The sequence below is a fragment of the Diplotaxodon limnothrissa genome, linkage group LG3 (assembly GCF_057381915.1).
Source record: "Diplotaxodon limnothrissa isolate DT_005_m linkage group LG3, D_limnothrissa_male_GT1.1, whole genome shotgun sequence".
Taxonomy (NCBI): Eukaryota; Metazoa; Chordata; class Actinopteri; order Cichliformes; family Cichlidae; genus Diplotaxodon; species Diplotaxodon limnothrissa.
The window spans coordinates 36,746,252-36,767,757 of record NC_140598.1 but is presented as its reverse complement, the minus strand read 5'-3'; the positions used below and the strand labels follow the sequence as shown (position 1 = coordinate 36,767,757).

The following is a 21,506-nucleotide window of genomic DNA, read 5'->3' as shown; positions in this document are numbered from 1 at the left end:
TCCTTTGTTTTCCATCCATGCATTCACCCGCTTATCCTTAGAGCCCATCCCAGCTACCATAGGGCAAGAGGCAGGGTACCCTCTGGACAGGTGGCTATTCTGTTGCAGGGCTAACACAGAGAGACAGACAACCATTCACACTCACATTCACACCTATGGGTAAATTAGAATCGCCAATTAACCTAACTTGACTAACAACATGTCTTTGGAGTGTGGGAGGAAGCCGGCGTACTTGGAGAGAACCCACGCTAACACGGTGACAACCTGTAAACTCCACACAGAAAGAGCCCAGGACCTTCTTTCTGGGGGGTGCTGACCACAGAGCAAGCAGTGCTAACCACTGCTCCACCATGCTGTCCCAGTCATACTTGCTTGGGCAACAGTGGTTAGCACTGTTGCTGTAACACTGTTAGCTTAACACAGTCATGCTAGGCCCTTATGTTTCAGGGTGAAGTAGTGAAAACATCCTCTAGTTGTTCTAATAAACAGCAGAGAAGCAAACCAACTAAGTGTCCTGTGTGATTATAGGGGGAGGAAGTCGATCTGGATCGATGGACACAAACAAACAAATTAATAACCTTAAACATGGCGAATGTGCGCGACTGATGAAGGACAGAACATTTCCAACTCTGTCAAACTGGATAAGAGTTTAAGGCCAGTAAATGTGCAGGGATGTAGTTCCAGTCTGACACAGATCTCAGAAAAAAGGCAGGCGAGACTTTAATATCAGGGCCGAGACTTTCTTTCAGCTCAGTGCCGTCAGCGTTGTCATGTTGAGGGTTATTTTGTTCCAAAACGCAAAAGATTTTTGTTTTTTCAGCTATTCTGTGGAAAAAAATATCTCACTGACATCTTAATGTGAAGTGTTTGTGAGAATGGACAAAATAAGTGCTGGTTTGCTGAAGGAACCGCGACAAATAAGGCGCTCTAATCCCCCGGTGGTTTGACACCGAGGCTGAGCTCAGAGAGTTTCCAATAAAGCCGAATGTCTGCACATGAAAATCTGCACGTCTGCCTGAGTTTCTGCAGGTGATGCATTTATACAGGCCATCTCTTCTGGTTTCACTCCATGTTTTGCTCGAAGAGTGGATCATAGCACCATCACAGATGACTTTTCCCCACATTTTCACATTCGTGCAATTGTTCAATAATGCAATTTACTGTACACCCGCCCGTTTATGTTATGCTAACCACGTTTGCTTGGTGCTAATTCTGAATCCAGCGAGATCGTCTGATTTAACTTGATTTTATTGATATTTTTAATTAGATTGTTGCATTATTTGTTATTTGTGCACAAACTGACAGCTTATGTATGTGTTTATTTCTTTATTTTATTAGTAATTGATGTTAACATTTTTTTTTAAATCACTAGATGTTTGATCATCTCTGCTGTTGCGTCATTTTCAGGTGATTTAAATGCATAATGTTACAGTTTTGTTTACCTACAAAACTCCTGATTTTACTGACAAATAATTAAAAAGCAGCTTTCACAATTATAGCCTTTCTAATTATAACATCTATAAAAAGTTTGCCTATATAATAGGCTGTCTTTATTTGTCTTTGTACTCCAGCTGCTGTTCGCCATTTCAGATTTATACTGATTAACTAAATTCTTCCTCAGAGAAACTTTTATTGATGCCTCTGCAATTATTATTTTTTAAACACACCTTTAATGTGCAAATTGAACAAATTCACTTGCTAAAAAACGCAATATAAATAGGTTTAATTTGTAGGCACAGAGTTGTTTCTGATTATTAAAGAAAGCCAAATTCCTCTCGGCTCTGCGTGCCTGTGGACTGAAACAGCCGATGTAATGACAATCGCAGAGATAAAAAAAGAAAAACATATTGAGATAATTACAGGCTGTTGGTACAGTGTGATGAGCAAGCTGACAGCATCATTGTGAAGCTGTTGCCACAGCTCTGAGGGCTAAATTAAACAGAAAATGGAGGGGAAACTGCTCCAGACTGCAACATGTGAGTCACAGCAGGCTTTAAATACATACGTATTTGTCCTCCCTCCTGTGATTTCTGTAGGTTTACAGGATGGCTGGTTGTTGCTCAGCAGTCTGACAGATTAGCTCCCACACTTTCTCCAGCACTGACAGATCTAACGCCTCAGTTTGAGGATTACAGCAGCAGGTCGGCGGACTGCGCTGTCACACTAAATATATGAGGTTCAGGGTGGAAGAAGAGAATTTGAAGCCCTCCTGAAACCACCGAGTCCAAAAGTGTTGAGGAAGTGTTTCAGAAGTAGAAGAACAAACTGTCCAAGAATGTACTCGTAAAAATGAGCCATCATTTTTCACTGAAACCACTTTTAAATACTTGGACACTAACCATAAATCTATAATGATGCATGTATATATACACTTATATGATAACAAATTATAAATATAAATTCCCTTGGTTTCCTTATATGTTGCGTTCCCGCCATCGTCGCCCTGCAAACACAGTGCTACTCTCTCTTTAGAAATAAAGTCCTCAAACATCACAAACACATCGCTGCTAGCATCCAATAAATAACCAAAAGTTTAACTGAAAAAGCATCCATAAATATGTAAACCATTCAAGAATCTGCAAAAGAATTACCAGTACATGTAACACAGAAACCACCAACACAGTTTTAGAAATGATCCCCCTTACTTGTCCAACATCCAATTAACAAGCTAATGGCATTACAACAGGAGAAGTGATCAGTTACTATAAATCAGGACAAATGATTTCAGAGCGCGCAGCAGACCTGCCACAAAGACTCGCTCTTAGTCACCGTGGAAACCCCAGTAAAACCTGCTGATGAGCAGAAGGCCTCTGTCTCATTGAGCCGGGAAACAACAGTAAACACATGTGTTTGTCTGTATGGCTGTGAGGGGTGGTGAAGAAGGACCCCCCACACTGATCAGTCTCGGAAAGGAATCTGAGCTGCTTTTAAAGAGCATTAGCATGAAAAACGCTCCACTTCTGGATGTGGGTTTGAGCTCCGTTGTGCCAAAAACAAAAACAAAGCAATAGAAAAAAACGCTTTAACAAAAGAGAATCTCTTTCACGGCTCTGCTGATGGGCTGATGGTTGCTTTCTTTATCTGAGGAAGAGCTTTACCGCTGTGTTTTACAGTCGGGGAGGGTCAAGCAAAGCAAAGAGCTGGCTGAGCATCCCTCGTCTCTGGGGTTACCCCGGCGACGAGGACATACGGTGACAAACAGAAACCCATTTGTTAAATGTCACCCGGTGGTGTCGTCACCGGAGCTCCTGGCAGGTCAGGGGGTCAGGTGGAACGCATAACCCGCAGAGAGAGCAACGAGGCCTGGCCACAGTCTGCGGGGAGGCTCGGTCAGAGAACCAGCTGTTTGTCTGCTGCACACAAATTATCCAGATAAAAGGACAAGACAGGATGTAATGCACAGTGCTGTGAATTAAATCTATTGATTTGTTATGTTTGTGCATATTTTTTTACTTAAATATTTTAGATCATCACCTACCATCAGGTAGGTTTGGATCATTTTTCCCCCAATAAAGGAAATCGTCATTTGTATTTACTACTCATTTTTGTTTAATATTAAAAGCCAAGAAATGAGAAGCTAACAAATCCTTTTTCACAGCTCTGCACCTTCACATTAATGATGTGTTTACAGTAATCACACAGAGGTTGGACAGGTTCTTAGAGATTCAAAGAAACTTTCTGACACATTTTAAAACTGCTTGGTGGTTTCAAGGGTGCAGATCTGACCATGAGACTGTGCTGAATCCAAAATAAATCAAAGCTGTATTCTGTGTGCACCGCTAAGCAGCAAATTAAACGGAAGCATACTGAAACATATCTCCTAAAAAGACGAAGCTCGTTTATTAGAAGTGGTACCATTTAATTCAGACCACAATAAATACCAAAAGAAAAACAGACAATCTTACAAAATAAAAATAAACCTTCTATTTTGAATATTATTAGAAGACTCCGTTTAGTGTAAAGCAAGGTCAAAAATCAGGTGGCACAAGTTGTTATATAACAAAAGATTAAATTCACAGATTTCTGAATGTAGTCTGGTTTACTGAAATCTTATAAAAAGTGGATAAACTAAAAGTAACATAGTTGTTTAAAAAAATAAAGATATCAACCAAAGACTTAAAAACTGATTTTTCTGTTTCATTTTTTGTATTAATATATAAATTGAAGAGGTTTTCTTTATATACCAGTGCTTGGTAGATGTATTGATGTGATAGGCAATGATTTAGAAGCAGCTATAAAAATGAACATTTTTGATATATATTTAAAACATGCGCTGCTGAGTTTGTCTATTTCCTCAGAGAAAACCATCGAATGAAGGACAAAAAAGGATCTGAAGGCATGTTCTAGACAATTAATCACACAAAAAACAGTTTAATGATTAATGAAAGCAGCCAGAGCCACAGCAGACTGCATTTCACTGTATTAAAGTGTGACAGCACTCATGGAAAAGCACCAATCTGTCACAGCAGCTATGACTGCAACAATGACTGTTTTGGATCTACTAGAAGTACTGAAGTGGGGTTAAAGTATTCTTGTATCCGAGCATATTTATCCTAAGAAACAGCAGCACTTTAACCTCACTGTCACTAAATTACCATTATAGAAATATTATGGGACATAAGCACCACAAGTACACTGCAGAAAACACTCTAAATACTGCACCAAAACCACAGCAAAGGCAGTAGACCAACAATCAACTTATCAAGGATACTAAAAGCACAAACATAATGAATATTCCAGAAATCTCACTGCACAGCAGAATACCGGGAAACCCCAATAAAAGCTCAGTCCAAAGAATCTCACCAGCCACCGGTATACCTCGAAACCGGGGGTCGTTTTAATTTAAGGTCACAAGCAGCCCAGTTTAATGCTAAGGTGGGAGGATTACATTTAATGAACCCTGCATTTAAAACACAGGATGAACAGCCTGAGGGGGGAAAGCTCCGTTTCAATAACAGGTCTGCATTTTTCCACATTTCATCAGCTGACTGAACAATGTGTGTGCAGCACAGTTACGGCGTCTCTGTGAAGGCACAGGACACCGTAACTGTGCAGGACTTTGACTTCCCTGTGAGGTAACATGTATTTTAATGGAAAGCTGCTATTCACACAGTTTTACACCTGCTCCAAATGATTGGTGTGAAGGTGTGAATATATCAGATTAAAACATTAATGTCAGTGTGAGTATCACATGAACCATGCCGGAACACTGTCAAGTTTGAACACCACTTAATTAATCATTATAGGAATATTACGCCGCTGGCTGTTTGTGTTGATCCAAGAATTTACAGAAATTTGCATGTAGTCTGGTTAGCGCAAAGCGCCCCCCTATTAAACAGCTCGTTAGTCTGTCAGATAACTTATATTCAGCTCTGAAGTTACATTTCTGGCAAACTAAAATCAATTTAGTTAGTTATAAACCAGCGGTTAGTTTTCTGTTAATATAACTCACCCTACTGCGCGTACTCAGCGGCGCTGCGGCTCCTATACAAAAGTCCCGTTTAAAAAATGTCCAAATATACAGCAAAGCGATGTCAACTGATCCCGGTCGCATCCACATGAAGGGTGCTGCTTGCAGCCAAGTTCTGGACTGACAGAAGCAGGGAGAGAGGAAAAAGGAGGTAGGGATCCCGAACGCTGCGCATGCGTGTTTACTCAGGTGAAAGGAAAAGCGCTGTCTCTGGTGCGCGCGTGTGTGCAGCTCAGATAAGCTCAAACAGCCCCTCCCTTGGCAAACAGTCAGGCTTCCCTTCTCATGGTTATGTTTATTTATGAAAAATAAATAAAAACACATCATATCAGTGTTAAGCAGCACACTGGGTGACAGCTTTTTTCAGTGAGTTTACCTTTGGTAGTTCATTACCACTTAAGGCTCATTTATACTGCCATAAATATATAAAATATGACTGGATTTTCTGAATTTACCTGCTTTTACAGGGGGAGACTCTTTAGGTTACAAAACGTGTACAGAGGTCTGTGGATAAATTAGAGTACTCCAGACTGTCATTTATTTGAAGAGTTTATGGTTTAAATCACTGCATTAAAGTCTCATTGAATAGGACATGACAATTATGAGAAAAATCCTCAGTTTCTTACAACCTTTGGATTTCTATTTTTTGGGGGCGTTTTGGGGGTAAGGGATTTTTTCCTGACAATTTTCATCATGTTTTTATATAGAAGGTGTTATGACAGTAACATTTCTTCTAATTTCAAATGTGTAGAAATAAACTTCTGTGAGGGCTGATGAGGTCCTACCTCCACAAGCCACTGCAAACACAGCATCCACCCTTTTGCACCTCCTCGTAGCAGTCAGGAGCTATAATGATTATGCTTTATTGTCCCTTTTGACCCTAATAGTGACCATCATTTCCAAAGTAAACCCCATGTTAGATTCAACAACACTACAAATTAGTGACTGAGACCGTAAACTCCCTAAGAAAGTGTTTACTGAGGCGCCAAAGCAAAGAAGCTGAAGGCCTGCTCCTCCACAGACTTCTGTACAATCACTTCTTTCTGCAACTGCCCCTAGTGGTCAGCAGAAAAAATACAGCTTTAAAGCTCTAATGTATTTAATGACAGATTGGGTCTCGATCAGTGGTATCCTACACTGTCATTGGCCATCGTTTAAAACGCTCACCTTACTGTTGAGAAAAGTTTATCTCGGGTTCCACAGAGAGCATCGCCTGTGTTCAGTTAGCCAATCAACTACATACACTACTAGCTTTCCACTTCTCACTTGGTACATTGTCTCCTTACTTTCCAGACGCTTTCTTCTTTTTGTTTAATTTTTTCCTCATGTATGACCTTTCCCTGTTTTTGGATTTTTGCCCTTTGCCAGCCTCTTGTAGGAAGTGTTTCCTTGTGAGCGCTTTGGATTTAGGGGTTTACTGCATTTGTGTCTTCTGCTCCTCCTGTAAACACTTACAGTGATTTGTTAAGAGATTTCAGTGACCTACAGATGGACACCCTCCCTACAACAATGTGACAAATTCATCACTAAACGAATATTAAAGTAATACAAACGCACATCTATGTTAGAAAGACACACCTTCAAACAAATACGAGTAAAGCAAAGCTGAAGCTACTCAGTGCGTGCTTCAGTCTTGACAAGTTAATCATCGAGTTTGTGGACGAACCTCTTTTTAAAAAAAACAAGAAAACAAAACTGGAGCTGAGACAAGAGAGGTGGGAGTCTTTGTGAGAAACTCTATCCCGCTGGTGAAATGTTTGGGAAAATGAGCCTGGATGCAGGAACACACATTCACAGACTCGCTCAGACAAATAGTAGAATCAGTTTTGTGTGCTGGTGTTGCCAGGTGAGTAATTGCCTCTCTTTAAAGCAATCAGAGCAACAGAACCACAAACAGACCAGGGTCTTATTCTAAAATCGCTTCACTGATCCCCTCCATTTAAAGCAAGAATCACAACACTGCATACTAATACACCCTGCTTCAAGTCTAGTCCTTTTATTCTTGGAAAACAATTATAATGACACTGTGGACACGTAGATTTGATGTTTTAAGGTTTCTTGTTGCTGGTGTTAAGTTGAGCTTGAAGGAAAGTCAAGGTTAGGCCAGCATCTGTCATCATTAAAGAGTCTGCTGAGTGAAGGACATATTTTGCTTGCATAATATACACATTTTTTTCTGGAATTCAGTATATTAAATATTAAAATGATGGATGGTCAAAATTTTAATGGTCAAAATTTTAAATACTTTGATACAAATGCATAAATGTGAGTCTTTTTGAGTCTATAGCTGATGTTTTATCTGCACATCCAGAAAGTAGTTTAACAATTTACAAGTGCTGGATGCTGCCCCTCGGCAAGCTTCCAGATGCTGGTCAATGAGATGAAAGTGAGCTTTTAGTGCAGGGATTTAAAAAAAAGGGAACTAAATTGGAGTGTTTCAGACAGCAGTTGTATGAAGAGCCAAACTAAATCATGTGAAGCTACTCAAGTAAAGCCACAGACTAAAAATGTAGCAGAGGATGAGCTGTTTGTATAGCTAAACATTTCTTAAACTCAAAGATTAGGAAAAAATCCATGTCTGTTTTTTATGCTTCAAATAATTATGTGAAGCATAAAAATCGGTAACTTTAAGTAAATATAAAAATACATAACCATAAATAAAGATAAAAATACATGACCTTATTTATGACTTTCTATCCACAAAGGAGGCAGGCTTAGTCTCGCTTCCACAACAGGTGCAGATTTTGGAAAGCATCTAAAAATCATTCAGTTAATTTAATAAACTGAATATTTTTATTGAGTCTCTCAGATATTAAACCTAAGTTCAATAACAATTTTCAATTTTAAGAGGTTTGCATACATAATTATACTTCGAGTTACAAGATACAAACACTTGCAAACTGCTTGCCAAAGCGTAGTAATGGTGAAGAGCATGATGTAAATTGTGCTACTTCAAAGTTAACTTTGAAACTTTTAATATGTGCTAGTCGTAGCAGTATTGTGTTGCACTTTTTCAAGTTTGACTACAGCTCAGAGAGTAAAGGGGCAGGGTTTGTACAGTGGTCAAGCTGGTATCTTCCATAAAACTACAGCTGGCTGCAGAAATTTACTAGAAATCAAGTCACTCTTTGTAACTGATTTCACCTGATGATAGCCAGCCACCGAAAATACTTTTCAGTCTGTGAGGATAAAAAAAAAAACAACAACAAAAAAAACAAAGACTTTGGCAAAGGAAAGAAAAACCAAAGCACCTGGCAAAATCTGACCGGGAATTTGTGAAACTAAAATGAAAAGGTTTGATGAATCTGAGTAAAATCTGAAATGATTACAGAGTCAAACTGTCAAAATCAAGCCAGAAATTCATGAACAAAATCTTTTATATTTGTACACTCATCGATTTTATTTCATAGGTTTATTAACACATACAGAGTAAAATAATTTTGCCTTGTGTCTACATACATGTTGGTCCTTTTTCTTCACGTCTAATAAAAAGCAAAATTTATATTTTCACTTTCAGTTTTACTTTAGCCCTGTGGGTAAAATCCTGAGAAAAAGCTGACTGATAATCAAACTGCTGAAACAAAGCCAGTTGACAACAAACTGTGGTGGTGTTGGGGGAAAAATCCCCAAACTTTCATTTGCCTGGTGAAAACCCCAACCTCTTTCTGCTTCAATAAAAAACAAGCAGACAAAGTCAACTCAATTCAGTCAGTTCAAGGCAATTCAAAGACTGTGGCTTATCTTTTCTAGACATATTAGATTTGGCAAGTTGGGTGTAACCACCATCTGACTTAATGAAAGAAAAAAAAATATATACACACATCAAATACAAACCCACAAAAACAAATTCAAGGTCATCTTATTAGATTTTCTCCTTAGCTTTCAACTTTGTCTTGCAGATTTCCTACAACTGATGACTGCGCAATCCCAGAAACCTCTCTTTAAGCTAATATTACCAGGTGTTCTACCAAATGCAACTGAAAGCTCAAGAAAAATAATCTAGTAAATGGACCTTGAGATAAGATTACTTTTCAAACTACTCTTTTTTTTAATTGTCGAAAAATAAATTAGCAGTCAATCAATATATTCACCACACACAAACAAGAAGTAATGAGCTTGGCTCAAAAGTGTGGATTCAAGCTCAAAATATAATTTAAAACAATCAGAATGTTGCACGGTTTCCTCTAACAATCTAAAGTCAAACCAAACCATTTCTTAAAGATGTCGAGCCTGAAAGTGATTTTGGTCACCAAACACATCACAGGAGTATCAGTTTACACCCAGTGGAAATTCCCTTTAAAGTCACAGATACATCAGGAAAGGGGAACTCAAGTCACTGGCAGTTTACACATTTACATGCAAGAAGGTCGTTGGGACATTATTGCACTGCATCTTACAGTCATTGCATATTTGGTCTTGTTGAGGTATACAGACACAAACATAAGAGTATTCATACATGCCAACATAACATAAGGGAGTCGTTCAATGAAGATTACTACAATCTTATGAGTAATGCATATGGCAGACTATGGTTTGGATAGGGTGCAAAGTGTGCAAGAAAATATGGTAGATGGACAAAATAACAGGAACAGGCACGAGCAAATCAAAGCCCCCAATATTATTTCAACACAATTTTACCATTTCATCTGCTTTTTTGTCCATCAATGGAAGAGTCCCCAAATTTTTGGTTTCATTTGGGAAAATACAAAAACAACAAGGTAGCAAATGTGTTCATCATCCTCAAATAATGCATATCTACGAATATAAAAGTAGTGCATTGGCTCCCGAGTTGCCCCCGAAAAGGCTAACTTCAGCTGACCTTTCCTCACCAAAAAAAATTTCTTGAGCTCAAAGTAAACAGCCTAAAACTGGAACTTAACTGGTTTCATTAGTCTTTATTTGGTTGTGTAGCTTACAGATGAAAATAATAAAACAGAAGTGTGCAGGAACCTGTACATTAATAGGAGTGTTAGTTCAACTCTAATATTTGGCTGATGGTTAAATATTGCTGGAAAGTTGTTTTTAGCCAACATTTCTATACTTATAAGGCACCATGGTCGACATATAGTAAAACTTTTTTTACAGCTTTACCCATTAAACACTTTGCTCAAATGTTCCCTAAAAGTCTGTCTTTCTCTAAAAAACAAACAATGTATTATGACCAACACGCAGCAAGATGAATCCTACTGGAAAAAAAAAAAAAAAAACAGTGCCTGTGTGGTTATTTATTTAAAACTCTACAACTGTTATTAATGTGCAACTCTTAATGTGAACGTCCAAAATAAAAAGGAAAACCTTTTTACTGGTGAAGCCTGAAAGATTGGTATTAAACAACAAGCAGTGCTAACATACTAGATAAACGCCAACATTTTTGGCTATTAGCCATCCACTGGACCAACATGTTTTTGCACCGTGAACAAGTGAAGAACATGACCAACAGCCAATCAGACCAGGGGTTTAAACCTAAATCTCTGGCATACTGACAACCAACGCTCACTATCGACATCACGATCACCGTTTTGTTGTGACTGACCTTTAGAGGTGACAGAGTTGCTTGTGATGTAAACCAAGTGGCAACCAGCCAAGAACAGTGATACTGTGATAGCTACATTTGGAGGTGGCCATTCTTCAGCAGTCAAAATAAATAAAACACAAAATCTGAATCACACATAACCAGTTGCTGGATTTGAGTTTGGCATTTTGGTTTTTATCGATATACAAATACGCACATCAAATCCAAAGGTTACTGACTTGTTTTAGGTTTAGGTTTCAGCATCAACAGAAGTTGAAAATGACAAAAACCCCCAAAACAATTAGCTGATATTTTCACACCAGTTAGATTCTGCTGATATCTGCAGATATTTGACACTCAGATTTAATTTGCTTAATGTTGCTGGTAGAGACAAGAGAACTGTAGCAGCCTTTTTTGACTATGAAACTGTTTTCCAGCAGTGGTGTTGAGGCACTTTCGGGAGCTGTGAGCTTGTGACTGCAGTGGCTGAGGATTTTGGAAGTTCAAAGAAAGGCTTACTGACTTCCTGGAGGATTAGATGGATTTCCTCCCCAACACACTGAAACAGAGGTAAGAAACCCAGGAGAGTGCAAATGTTTGTATGTCTATGAATAAATGCATTTTACTGAATGAATGAGATGATATTTCTCTTAAATCAGAATTATTTTTAAGACTTATTACAGACTCACATTTTGAGACCTTTTCAAGGCCTTTCCAGACCTCCATGAGTTACACCAGAACCCATGAAACCCTTTCTACATCCCAAATAAATTATTTTTGCTAACTCCCAATTTTCTGTAGCGAACACTCAACTTTGTTTCCAGAGCTCTTTGTGAGGCTGGAAATTCATCCCAAATCTAACAAATTAAATTCCACTCTGGTATAAATGAATTAATCACATTAAACATTTCTAGCTGAGTACTCCCAAACTTTTCTCACAGAGAATCCATGAATGCCAAATGTTCCTCTGACTCCCTCCGATTCTGCCTTACAGCTCTATTGGTTGTTGCTTTGCTGTGTCAACTTTCTTCCAGGAAGGAGGGGACATCGGTGCTGACGTTGTTGAGATGTTCTCCGGCCTCTTGGATGTTTTTCTCCAGGAAATTCTGACAGGACAAGCTGTGAGCTGCAAAGGCGCCGTGGAGCATCCACAGCTGATTACGGAGGACTTTGACCTGCATAGGAAAGAAAAAATAACACTTTTTTATTAACTGTGTTAGATGACACTACAATAATTTTACTCAATTCACATGTGGTTATTTAAGTTATTGTTATTCCAACTTAGAAACACTGCAGATTAGAAAGTTAGCTAAAACCCTAAACTATAACAGTGACACTGGATTGGGAATTTGTTGTACCAGGTATAAAAACGGTGCACATCGCTTTGTTTTAGCATCGTATTGTCATTTAAATAAGAGTATTTTACTGGGGAAAAACTGATCAACTGTTTTTATTATATAAACATTATTATTATCATCATCTCCTAATAAAAAGTAGTCATATCAACAAAATATGGCTTAATGTGACAGAATATTTTATAGTCGAATAATTTGGGGAAAAAATGCATGGAAACGATGAGAAACCTTAAAAGATGCTAAAAACTATTTCACTTGTCACATGGTTTCAGTCATACGTCGTCACCTCCATCTTTATTTCCTAACTTCAGATGCACAAGGTAAAGATCAATCCAATACTTGTCACCTTGTTCCCCTCCAGCAGCTTGACTTTGACTGACAGGTCGTCTCGGAGCTTCTCGTACTTCTCCCTCTGAGTCTGGAAGTCTTTCTGGGCCTGCTCCAGTTTGGGCACGGTGACAGCATCACGGGGGCCCATGTTCAGCTCCTCCAGATCGACTCGGAACGCATCATACTCGATCCTGGAAGACAGGAAATTGACACGGATGTGTGCACTGAAGCTCCCTGTTGTATTGTAGTGGTTAGGCATCTCTCATTTGATCTCAATTTCCTGCTGCGTGGGTGCAGAGACTAACCTCCCTGCTTCTTTCTGGTTGGATGTTAGTTTGATTGCAGAGTCACTGTCACAGCACATGAATTTATTGAGAAAGGGAAAAAGGAAGTGTGCTTTTTAACCCACCTGACAGTCTCATACTGCTTAGCATTGATCATTGTGTCTTCAATGGTTTTGTTGACCAGTGTGTTCATGTCAGATGTGAAGGCGTTGATGGCTTCCGTCAGCGTTTCGCCGCTCTTGGAGAGAAACCTCTGAGCGTCTGCATTTATGCCAAACTCCAGCTGGTATTTATATTACAAAGAAAATGTAAGGTAAGCATGACGCATAGAGACATAAAAGCCACATCAATGGGAACTATAGCTGGTTAAATGAACCTGAATCATCTGTTAGGTTAGTTTACAACCAGAAAAATGGCAAATCAGTTGAACCCGAGATCTTTAATGGCGATATCGTCCTCTGGATTCCAGTTTATGACTGGACAAGATATCAAAACATTTCTTAAAGATTTCTTAAGGTTTACATGGACTCTGTGTAGCTTTTTCCATATATTAAAGCCTTTTTATCACCAATTTCTTAAAATGCTGTAAGCTTGTCTGACTGTAACAGCTTGAGAGATTTCAGTGTGAAGGACTCTGAAAATCTAATTTATGTGACGTTTGTGCTTCTTCCAAGTGCCCACAGTGAATAACGCTAGCTCACGCTAGTTATGTAGCCAGTGAATATTTGGAAGTCACAGCTCTCTCATTACATTTGGTTTCAAGATACCAAGATATTTAATGACGAAAGCTCTCCGATCTGGGCGTCACAGGATTTCACTATTTAATTATTATTATCATTAATATTATTTAATTAGTGAGGTCTGTGGTGGGGAACCAAACAATCTGTCTGCACTAGCAGGTAAACTCTGACGTCTTTACTTGTGAGTTCGACTTTTACTCCTTTATTGGCACTAATGTGGAAGTTATACCCGAGTGTTGACATCTATCATTCGGGAAAATATTTCAGCAAGTCACAATCAATATGACGACCAAAAACAGTAAACAATCAGGAGATTGTGTTTTTACAGCATAACTTGGGCATTTTTATATATAATCTTTGGACAAAGAAACTTAGAGTTCAGCATGTCACCAGCGCTGGATCTAGTAATTCTAAATACATCAAAGGTTACTGTATGTAATCCTGTTAGCATTAGCAGGTAGACTTAAAGTAGCAGCTTGTATCCCCAATACTTACGTGCAGAGTTGGGGTTTTGACGCTGAGTTCTGTGAAGGCATCCCCGAGGTTCTTCTGGGTAACTGTGAGCTGAGAGAGCTGACTGGCAAGCGTCTGAGCCAGACTGGTCATATTTTCATAGCGCTGTCGGTCGTCTTTGAGCAGCTCGAGGCGGGGCTCCAGGTCCAGATCCACGGTACGAGACCCACGGCCAAGCTTCTCCGAAAGAGCCTGCCTGGTATACTGTGGGGAGACCAGATCGATAGTAAAAGATTATATCTGGCACCAAAGTACAGTAACAGGAAGTCTAGTCAAAATCCTCCAACCTTATATTTGGTGATGCTCCAGTTGCGAACTCTTCTGAACTTCTCGCTGGCAGGGTTGCTGTTGTTACCTTGAATCACCACACCTTGGGGTATCTCAGGTGTGAGTGAGAAACCTGGAGTTGGGGTCAAAAATTTGACAAAGAAAAAGAAGTAATCATAATATTTCAATAATCTCTTTCAACTATTAAAATGTATGGATCAGACTGGATCTACAAAAGCTGTTAAAGTTATTAAAATGTTAACTTGTTGGACAGACACATAAATAATATTGCACTTCTCTATGAAAACACTTCAAATGTGCGTACAGTTACACTTCAGTATAGTGATACTTGTATCAGCAGCAATAACAGTGCATTTGATTGGATGCAACAGGAGTCTAATGACTTTGCTGCAGTTTTCACACTCTGGAGCGCCCTCTAGTGGACAAAGCTGAGCATCAAAATATCCTTAAAATACCTCAAGTAAAAATATTCTGTACATGGAATCATATACATTACATTACTGGATGATTATTATTATTGACTAGGCAACATGTATATCACTTGAATATTGCAGCTAGAGAGGATGTGAATTACCTGTACTGTGCTGGGTACATTTATGTCTAATAATATTTCTTCCCAATTTATTGGGAGAGTTGTATTTAAAAAACGCTAAATAAGAGTAACTAAAGATTTAAAATACGTGAGATGAGGTACAAAGCACAATAAAAGTACATTAAAACTTTATGCAAGGTACTTGAATAAACGGGCCAAATTATAGTCTACCAATGGACTGGAATATCCTACACCACTGGCATTAGAGGTGGGTGGTGTTCAGCTGTAAGTCCTACACTTCTTTACCTTTGCTCTGCTTCTGTTCCTCTGGAACATCTGGAGTGGTCTCAGCTGTGGGGGCAGTAACATCGTTGCTGGCGTGGCTGCCATTACCGTTTGCTTCCTGTAAAAAACATCACTGTTTAATTAACGGCTTCTATCATTATACGGTCTACTGAGGACATGATGTGCCCAAGCAGCTTGTTGTATCTAAAAGTTACTTGCAGATCTCTTTGACCTTCTCAAAATTCAAATTTTGACTGGTCTGTGGGGTTAGACTGGTCTCAGTTATACTCGCAAATTAATGCAAATCAAGCAGTTTCAAACAATTGTTTTTGCTAGCAATCGATCACCTCCTTGATGAGAGGTTTTGGCATGTCTATGAATAACATGCACCTTACCCCATAGACTAGCTTAAGCCAAAGGCCCAGTGTTGTCACTTCTAACAATCTCCATTAACCAGTAGCACCCAACAGCAACGAAAGGAAATGACACGGCTCATAATTAGCTACCAAAAATCAATTAATTGAAACTTTTCAGTAGGTTTGCTATAAACTGCACGATTAAATAATTAACCAGTGAGCTACAGACATGCCACCCCTGGAAAGTAAAGCATTTCTTTTGACTAATTTCACACTGGTCACCCTTATCTGCCAAAACAGAGGCAACTGACTAACATACAAGGGGCAGTCGTTTAGTGTGGTCTCCTAACTTTGACAAAGTGCCAGGGTGTAGATTCTAAGTTACTGTACCAGTAAGCATATCTTACATATGTTTTCTAATGGAATAATGACTCACTTTCCCAAAACTCACTCACTCACACACACACACACACACACACCTGGAAGGCTCACCGTGCTGCAGGAAATTAGCTCAAAGGTTTCGTGCCACATTGAAGTGACAGCGAGGCACACAGTGACGCAAATCAAGCCTCTCAGTGCCCACCTTGGATTTTTCCAAAGGTTAGAGGAGCTTATATGTGACTGTAAGGGTCCGGATTTCTGTGGAGAGTTATTAAAGGTCCAATAACAGAGGTTTATCGAGAAATTGTTTCTCCACTTATCAGTCCTCTATAGATATCCTCTCTATCTATTAACTATAGGCCAGACATGCTGTTATTTTTTGTGATTTAAGCTGTGAAGAGATCTGGGTTCAATGGTTCATACCTTTTCTGAAATACTTTCCTTCTTTTACTAATGGAGTCTGTAGTAGTTTCTACCAATGTTTGGTAAATAAAGTTAACACATGACATGACACTGAATTGGATAAGTGAAGATGGATGGATGGATGGATGGATGTCTGGATGGATGGATGGATGGATGTCTGGATGGATGGAGGCATTTCATTTATTCTTTTCACCATGTTTAATGTTTATTCCTGAAGAACTCTGGTGCTACCAATGGTCTCCATTTATGTGTATAACATTTGAATCGAACAGCAGATTTTCAAATCTGAGGTTTCACAGGTGGCTTGAGCCATCAAAGTTTCCATGACTGGTGACCCACCAGATTCTATGTTGTTTTTAGACAACAACTCAAACCATCAATCTAGTTAATATATTTTACAGTGTTGTTATCAAATTAATCGAACTAATTTATACATGGAAAGAAAAATGAGAGATTAAAGAGACAGTTTAATGTGGAATGAATATGATTAACCAGCACAACAACCACTGGGACTGAAGCACAAAATGTTCACTTGAGGTTGGCTCCCCTGTGCTCCCCAACTTTATATCCAAAATAAACATGTTTGCAAATAAAAAGCTGTTTTGGCCTCTATGGATGGTTCCCTCCATCATAACTGCACAAAGACTCATGTTTTTATAAGTCATCCATTTGGAAACCTCTAAGGCATAAAGTTAGGAGTGCAGTCACTTCGACAAGTTTCCAGATACAGAGCTGTGGTAATCCATCATCTCTTAGTCACTGAACTGGACCTCCTGACCATGTTAATGGTGGGTTTTTTGTGGAGAATGGATTTATGTGATGCATGGATTGTTGTATGGTACAGACCATCCAACAAGTTTGTATTCCAGGTTTGAGTGAAATGGAGGATCCACCATTTTTGGGACTTCTGTGTTCTTTTCATTTATTGAGCTGTGGCGGTGGCAATAGAAGAAACGTTTGTGTTTGGCCCTCATAACATCTCAAATGAGGTAACATCACATCAGCCCCCCTGAGAACAGAGTTTTATAGATGAACCTTTCTCCCATTATTCTTGTGTTTGTGTGTATGCAGGAGAGAATGTAAGACCGTATGTTTGAACACTTATGTGTAATGTAAGCTTTTATTCAGACGCTTTGCAAAATTGTATTTTTTAATTGTGCTCTACAGCCTACATTTTCTCCACACACGCATAAACCCTGAGGTCTGTCTAGCAAAGGTTCATTTTTAGTGGAATGTAAAGAGTATGAAAAGAAAAGGTTTCACAAGTTTACTCGTATTAAAGTGTAACGTGTGTGGCGTCAACCTTCTCATGTGACCACTGAAAGCATGAAAAAAAGAACCATTGTTTTATTTCAGTCAGTCACCGGTCGTGAAAACAAAAAAGCAAAACAACAAGCTGCTGGATATTCACGAGCAGCAGCTGAAACGTTTCAGTTTACAAAAAGCAACTACATGTAGATGCAAGGAGCACCACTCCTGCCTCCCGCTGTCACACACTTAATATTAACCACAACAACGGTCTTCGAATCACTGATTCATCTGCTCACTGTGAATGTTCATCGCACCAGTTTGCCTTTGTTGTCATGGCAGCAGCTAATAAGATTACAGAATCTGCCCGCTTTTGTTTTTACCTGCCAGGTTGCACAGCCACATGCATTAGATGTAAAAACAAGTGCACTAACCACAGGTCTGTTTTAAATCTACACATCGCTCTGATGCTTTGCTGCTGAGCGGCGGCAGGAGCAACGGCATGTCGTTTGTTGTCCTTCACATGAAACTTTTACTGGTCGTTTAAGATTTTCCAGTATTTTAATTGAGGGCTTTAAAGTAGAACGTGCTAGTTTGTACACTGGACATTTTTAGTTCCAATGAAAAGCGTCCACAGTGCTGTTTGTGGATTATACAAATGAGCTGATGTTTACTCTACTGGAAACCAGCAGCATTGGGGTGTGGTCTTTCAACCACAGCCTGCCCTGTTAAAGACGAGTACAATCAGTTATTCAGGATGGCTACAGCTTACATGAGTTGATAAACTGAACACTTTTTTCCAATGATTATGAAACACTTATAATTTTCTACTTCTTTCCGTTCATTTTCAGCACAAAGCTCTTGTTTGTTATGGGTTTTAAGTCAAGCACAGACCTTCTGTTAACAGCAGCGTATTTTCTGTACTTTCTAAAAGCCCTGACTCACTCGCTGTTTAGTTCAGCTCAATACAAAAAGGACAAATTGGTCAACAAGATCCAGCTAGTACAAGTACCAGTCTGAAAATGCCTCTTTGGGGGAACCTGAAGAAGGCTTGTTAACATCCATCTCCCTAACACTTTTTTTGATAGTGATGTGATATGTTAGTGCCACTTCAAATTGCCATCGCTCTCCCAACAAGACCTCACAATACAGCCTTTACACTCACTGTTTGTCCTCCATCATCTTAACCAATTTTGTCTCTAAACTTGTCTTTTTTTTTCTATTTTAATTATATTTAAATTCAGTGAAATCCTCTGTTAAAAGGCATCTACTAAAATTTTCAGATCCAGCATTATGTGCCATTATCTGCATGTATATATACACATGTCCATGTTTCTGCCTCCTACCACCATCTGCACAACAATATTTCCCCCCTTCTTCACAAAAAGCAGGTCCTACTAAACTCTTATTGCTCGTGCCATCGAACAGGCTCACCTTTGGAGGAATTTCTTCCTCTGTGACAGCGGACGCCACGGTGACACTTCCTCTCTGCTCCACCACGGCCATCCTCCTCTTCCTCCCTCGCTCCTCTTTTACTAGACAAACAGAAAACAATCATCTGTGCTGTTAAAAAACTTGTTCACGTGATTGTTATGAAAAGTTTTTCAGAGTGGTGTTTCTACCCAATCATTTCACCAGCTGTTTTTATTAGAATGAGCTCTTTAATAGAAGCTAAGCTACACCTGACTATTACTTGATTATTGATTAATTATTATTATCAGTAAAAATGCTGTTATTCATCGTGTTCCATAAAATAAACAAAAAAAAGTAAGTGAACTCGTTTAAAGTCAAACTATCTTTGGATGTTTAACCAGGACAACACTGACGTGATGCTACTGTACACCTTTTGTTTAAGCCAGTGTGAATATGACTGGTTTTTATGCCTGGGTGGCCTCTTAAACAAAATGTGTGTATGTATTGCTTATATATTCAATATTGCTTTAAAATAACGGTCAAAATAAATGCCATGCAGTGTGAGACTTGCTTCTAAGATTACTTTAGTTAAAGGAAAACATGGTAGAATAAAAGCACAAACAGGATCAGCATCTCTTTCAGTCTAGAATCTAACGCCACCTATTGGTCACAGAAGTGCACAGCTCTAAAAAAATGAAAGTCCGCAAATGAAGGCTTATCTGACTTCCAAATGCTTTAAACACACCCTGCATCCTGCAAAACAAACCTCGTGCCATCTTAAAACAGACTGACAACATTACAGAGGGAGTTTAAACACATGCTGACTGAACAACTTTATCCAAAAGCTGCATGAATCACTCACGAGCTGGGACGTGTTTGCCATTTACGGGGCCTGTGAGTCAGTCACTCTTATGACATGGACAAGTAATAGCCACTGTAACACAGTAATAAAGTTAAATCTTCTAAAACTTTACTTAACTTTACTTAAAGTACAAACCTCTCATTATAAGTGTGCGATAAGACAGATCAGCAGGTAAACGGTGACCTTTGACCTCACGTGTAATATCACAAGGCAGAAATGATCCAGACAAAGTTATTATGCAAACGTGATATAAAAGGCCGCATTTAAAAAATAAACAATGCAACAGGAAAAATTAAGCTAATCTAAACGTCTGCTTATTAAAAGGGAAATATGCTTTACTTCCACCAACAAGTCTGAGCAACAAAAACGATAATTTTGTGTTCACCGAGTAGAGCCAAATAAAAGCCAGAAATGTAAAACCTTTTTGTTTAAACTACTGTTACGCATATACATTATTTTTAAATTCATTTTAAGTTTTACAAAACCTTGAAAAAGAAATTCATGAAACAATTAGAGTTAATTAAAAATTAGAATGAATAAAATGTAGTCAGATTTACCCATTTACCGCACAACTTCATATGCTTTATTTAAAAATGTTTACATTTTTAATAATGAAATCTTCAATAAAAAAATAACAATGACACTAATATAATAAAATAAAGAAATCAATTAAAACTGTATTAAAACACACACACACACACACACACACACACACACCAAATGCCTAGGTGCTTTGTTTACATCTTTTTTAGTTCTTCGTAATTTTTATTATTTAATTCTAAAGATTTTCTGCAGCTGGATTAGTGAAAAGTTTGCAGGTTAAAAATAGAGAGGAAACCTAAGCTAACAACGATTAGGTAAAAAGCAAACAAACAAAAAACAGAAAAAGAGAATGAATTTCTGCATCATTTTACGACATTAATCTTAGTAATAGCCTGTATGTGTAGTAATAGTTTCCTGCTGTATTCTTATTCACTCAGTTTCCAGTTTATTGCTACATCGAGCTGGAAGTTGAAAGCCTCATACAAGTAGAGTTTTTTAAAGGTTTTGCAAGAAACTTCTGAAGTATTTTCACACATGACAAAGTAACTAAATCCAGTTTTTACATCAGTTTATGCGCGTTAAAGGCGGATTAAAGAGTGTTTAAGTCCCTCTTGTCATCAAATAAGTTAAACAGAAACAGACAGCGCCCATTCGAGACACTGCAGACAGTTTTTACCTTCACAGCTTTGAAAGAAACTCTGCTTTTTCTTCTTCCGGGCTTCTGCTTTTTTCCCTGCCGTCAGCTCCGCATATTTAACCCTTACAAGCTGAAAACTGGACTAATTAAAAAGTTGTGAAGCAAAATCAAGAACGAGGAAAAAAAGTCACACACACCCGGAAGTTTTTTCGTTTTTCTGTAGGGGATGCTTGCGTTAACCTCCTGTCCTCACCTGGAGGGGCGGTGATAGCAATATGAGGTATTAGAGAATTTCTAAATAGTCCTCAACATCCTAGAGCACATCGTCTACAGC

The 21,506-nt window shown here is 38.7% G+C and overlaps 2 protein-coding genes across 2 annotated transcripts in view; both read right to left on the bottom strand.

The window, feature by feature from the left end:
- Positions 1-5,575, bottom strand: part of LOC146635627 (uncharacterized) — a 30,832-nt gene extending 25,257 nt beyond the window's left edge. The window contains exon 1 of the mRNA XM_085350189.1: positions 5,453-5,575. The gene's annotated coding sequence lies outside the window, so the exon portion shown is untranslated. The remainder of the gene's footprint in view (positions 1-5,452) is intronic.
- A 6,298-nt stretch (positions 5,576-11,873) lies between these two features.
- Positions 11,874-21,353, bottom strand: LOC146635626 (arfaptin-1-like). The gene is made up of 8 exons (XM_085350603.1): positions 21,212-21,353; positions 19,152-19,252; positions 15,331-15,427; positions 14,492-14,604; positions 14,187-14,408; positions 13,077-13,234; positions 12,684-12,858; positions 11,874-12,157 (listed from the first exon to the last, which is right to left on the bottom strand). The coding sequence occupies exons 2-8, from the start codon at positions 19,221-19,223 to the stop codon at positions 12,002-12,004; spliced, it is 993 nt and encodes a 330-aa protein (XP_085206729.1). The 5' UTR covers positions 19,224-19,252; positions 21,212-21,353; the 3' UTR covers positions 11,874-12,001.
- Positions 21,354-21,506: the final 153 nt, after the last annotated feature.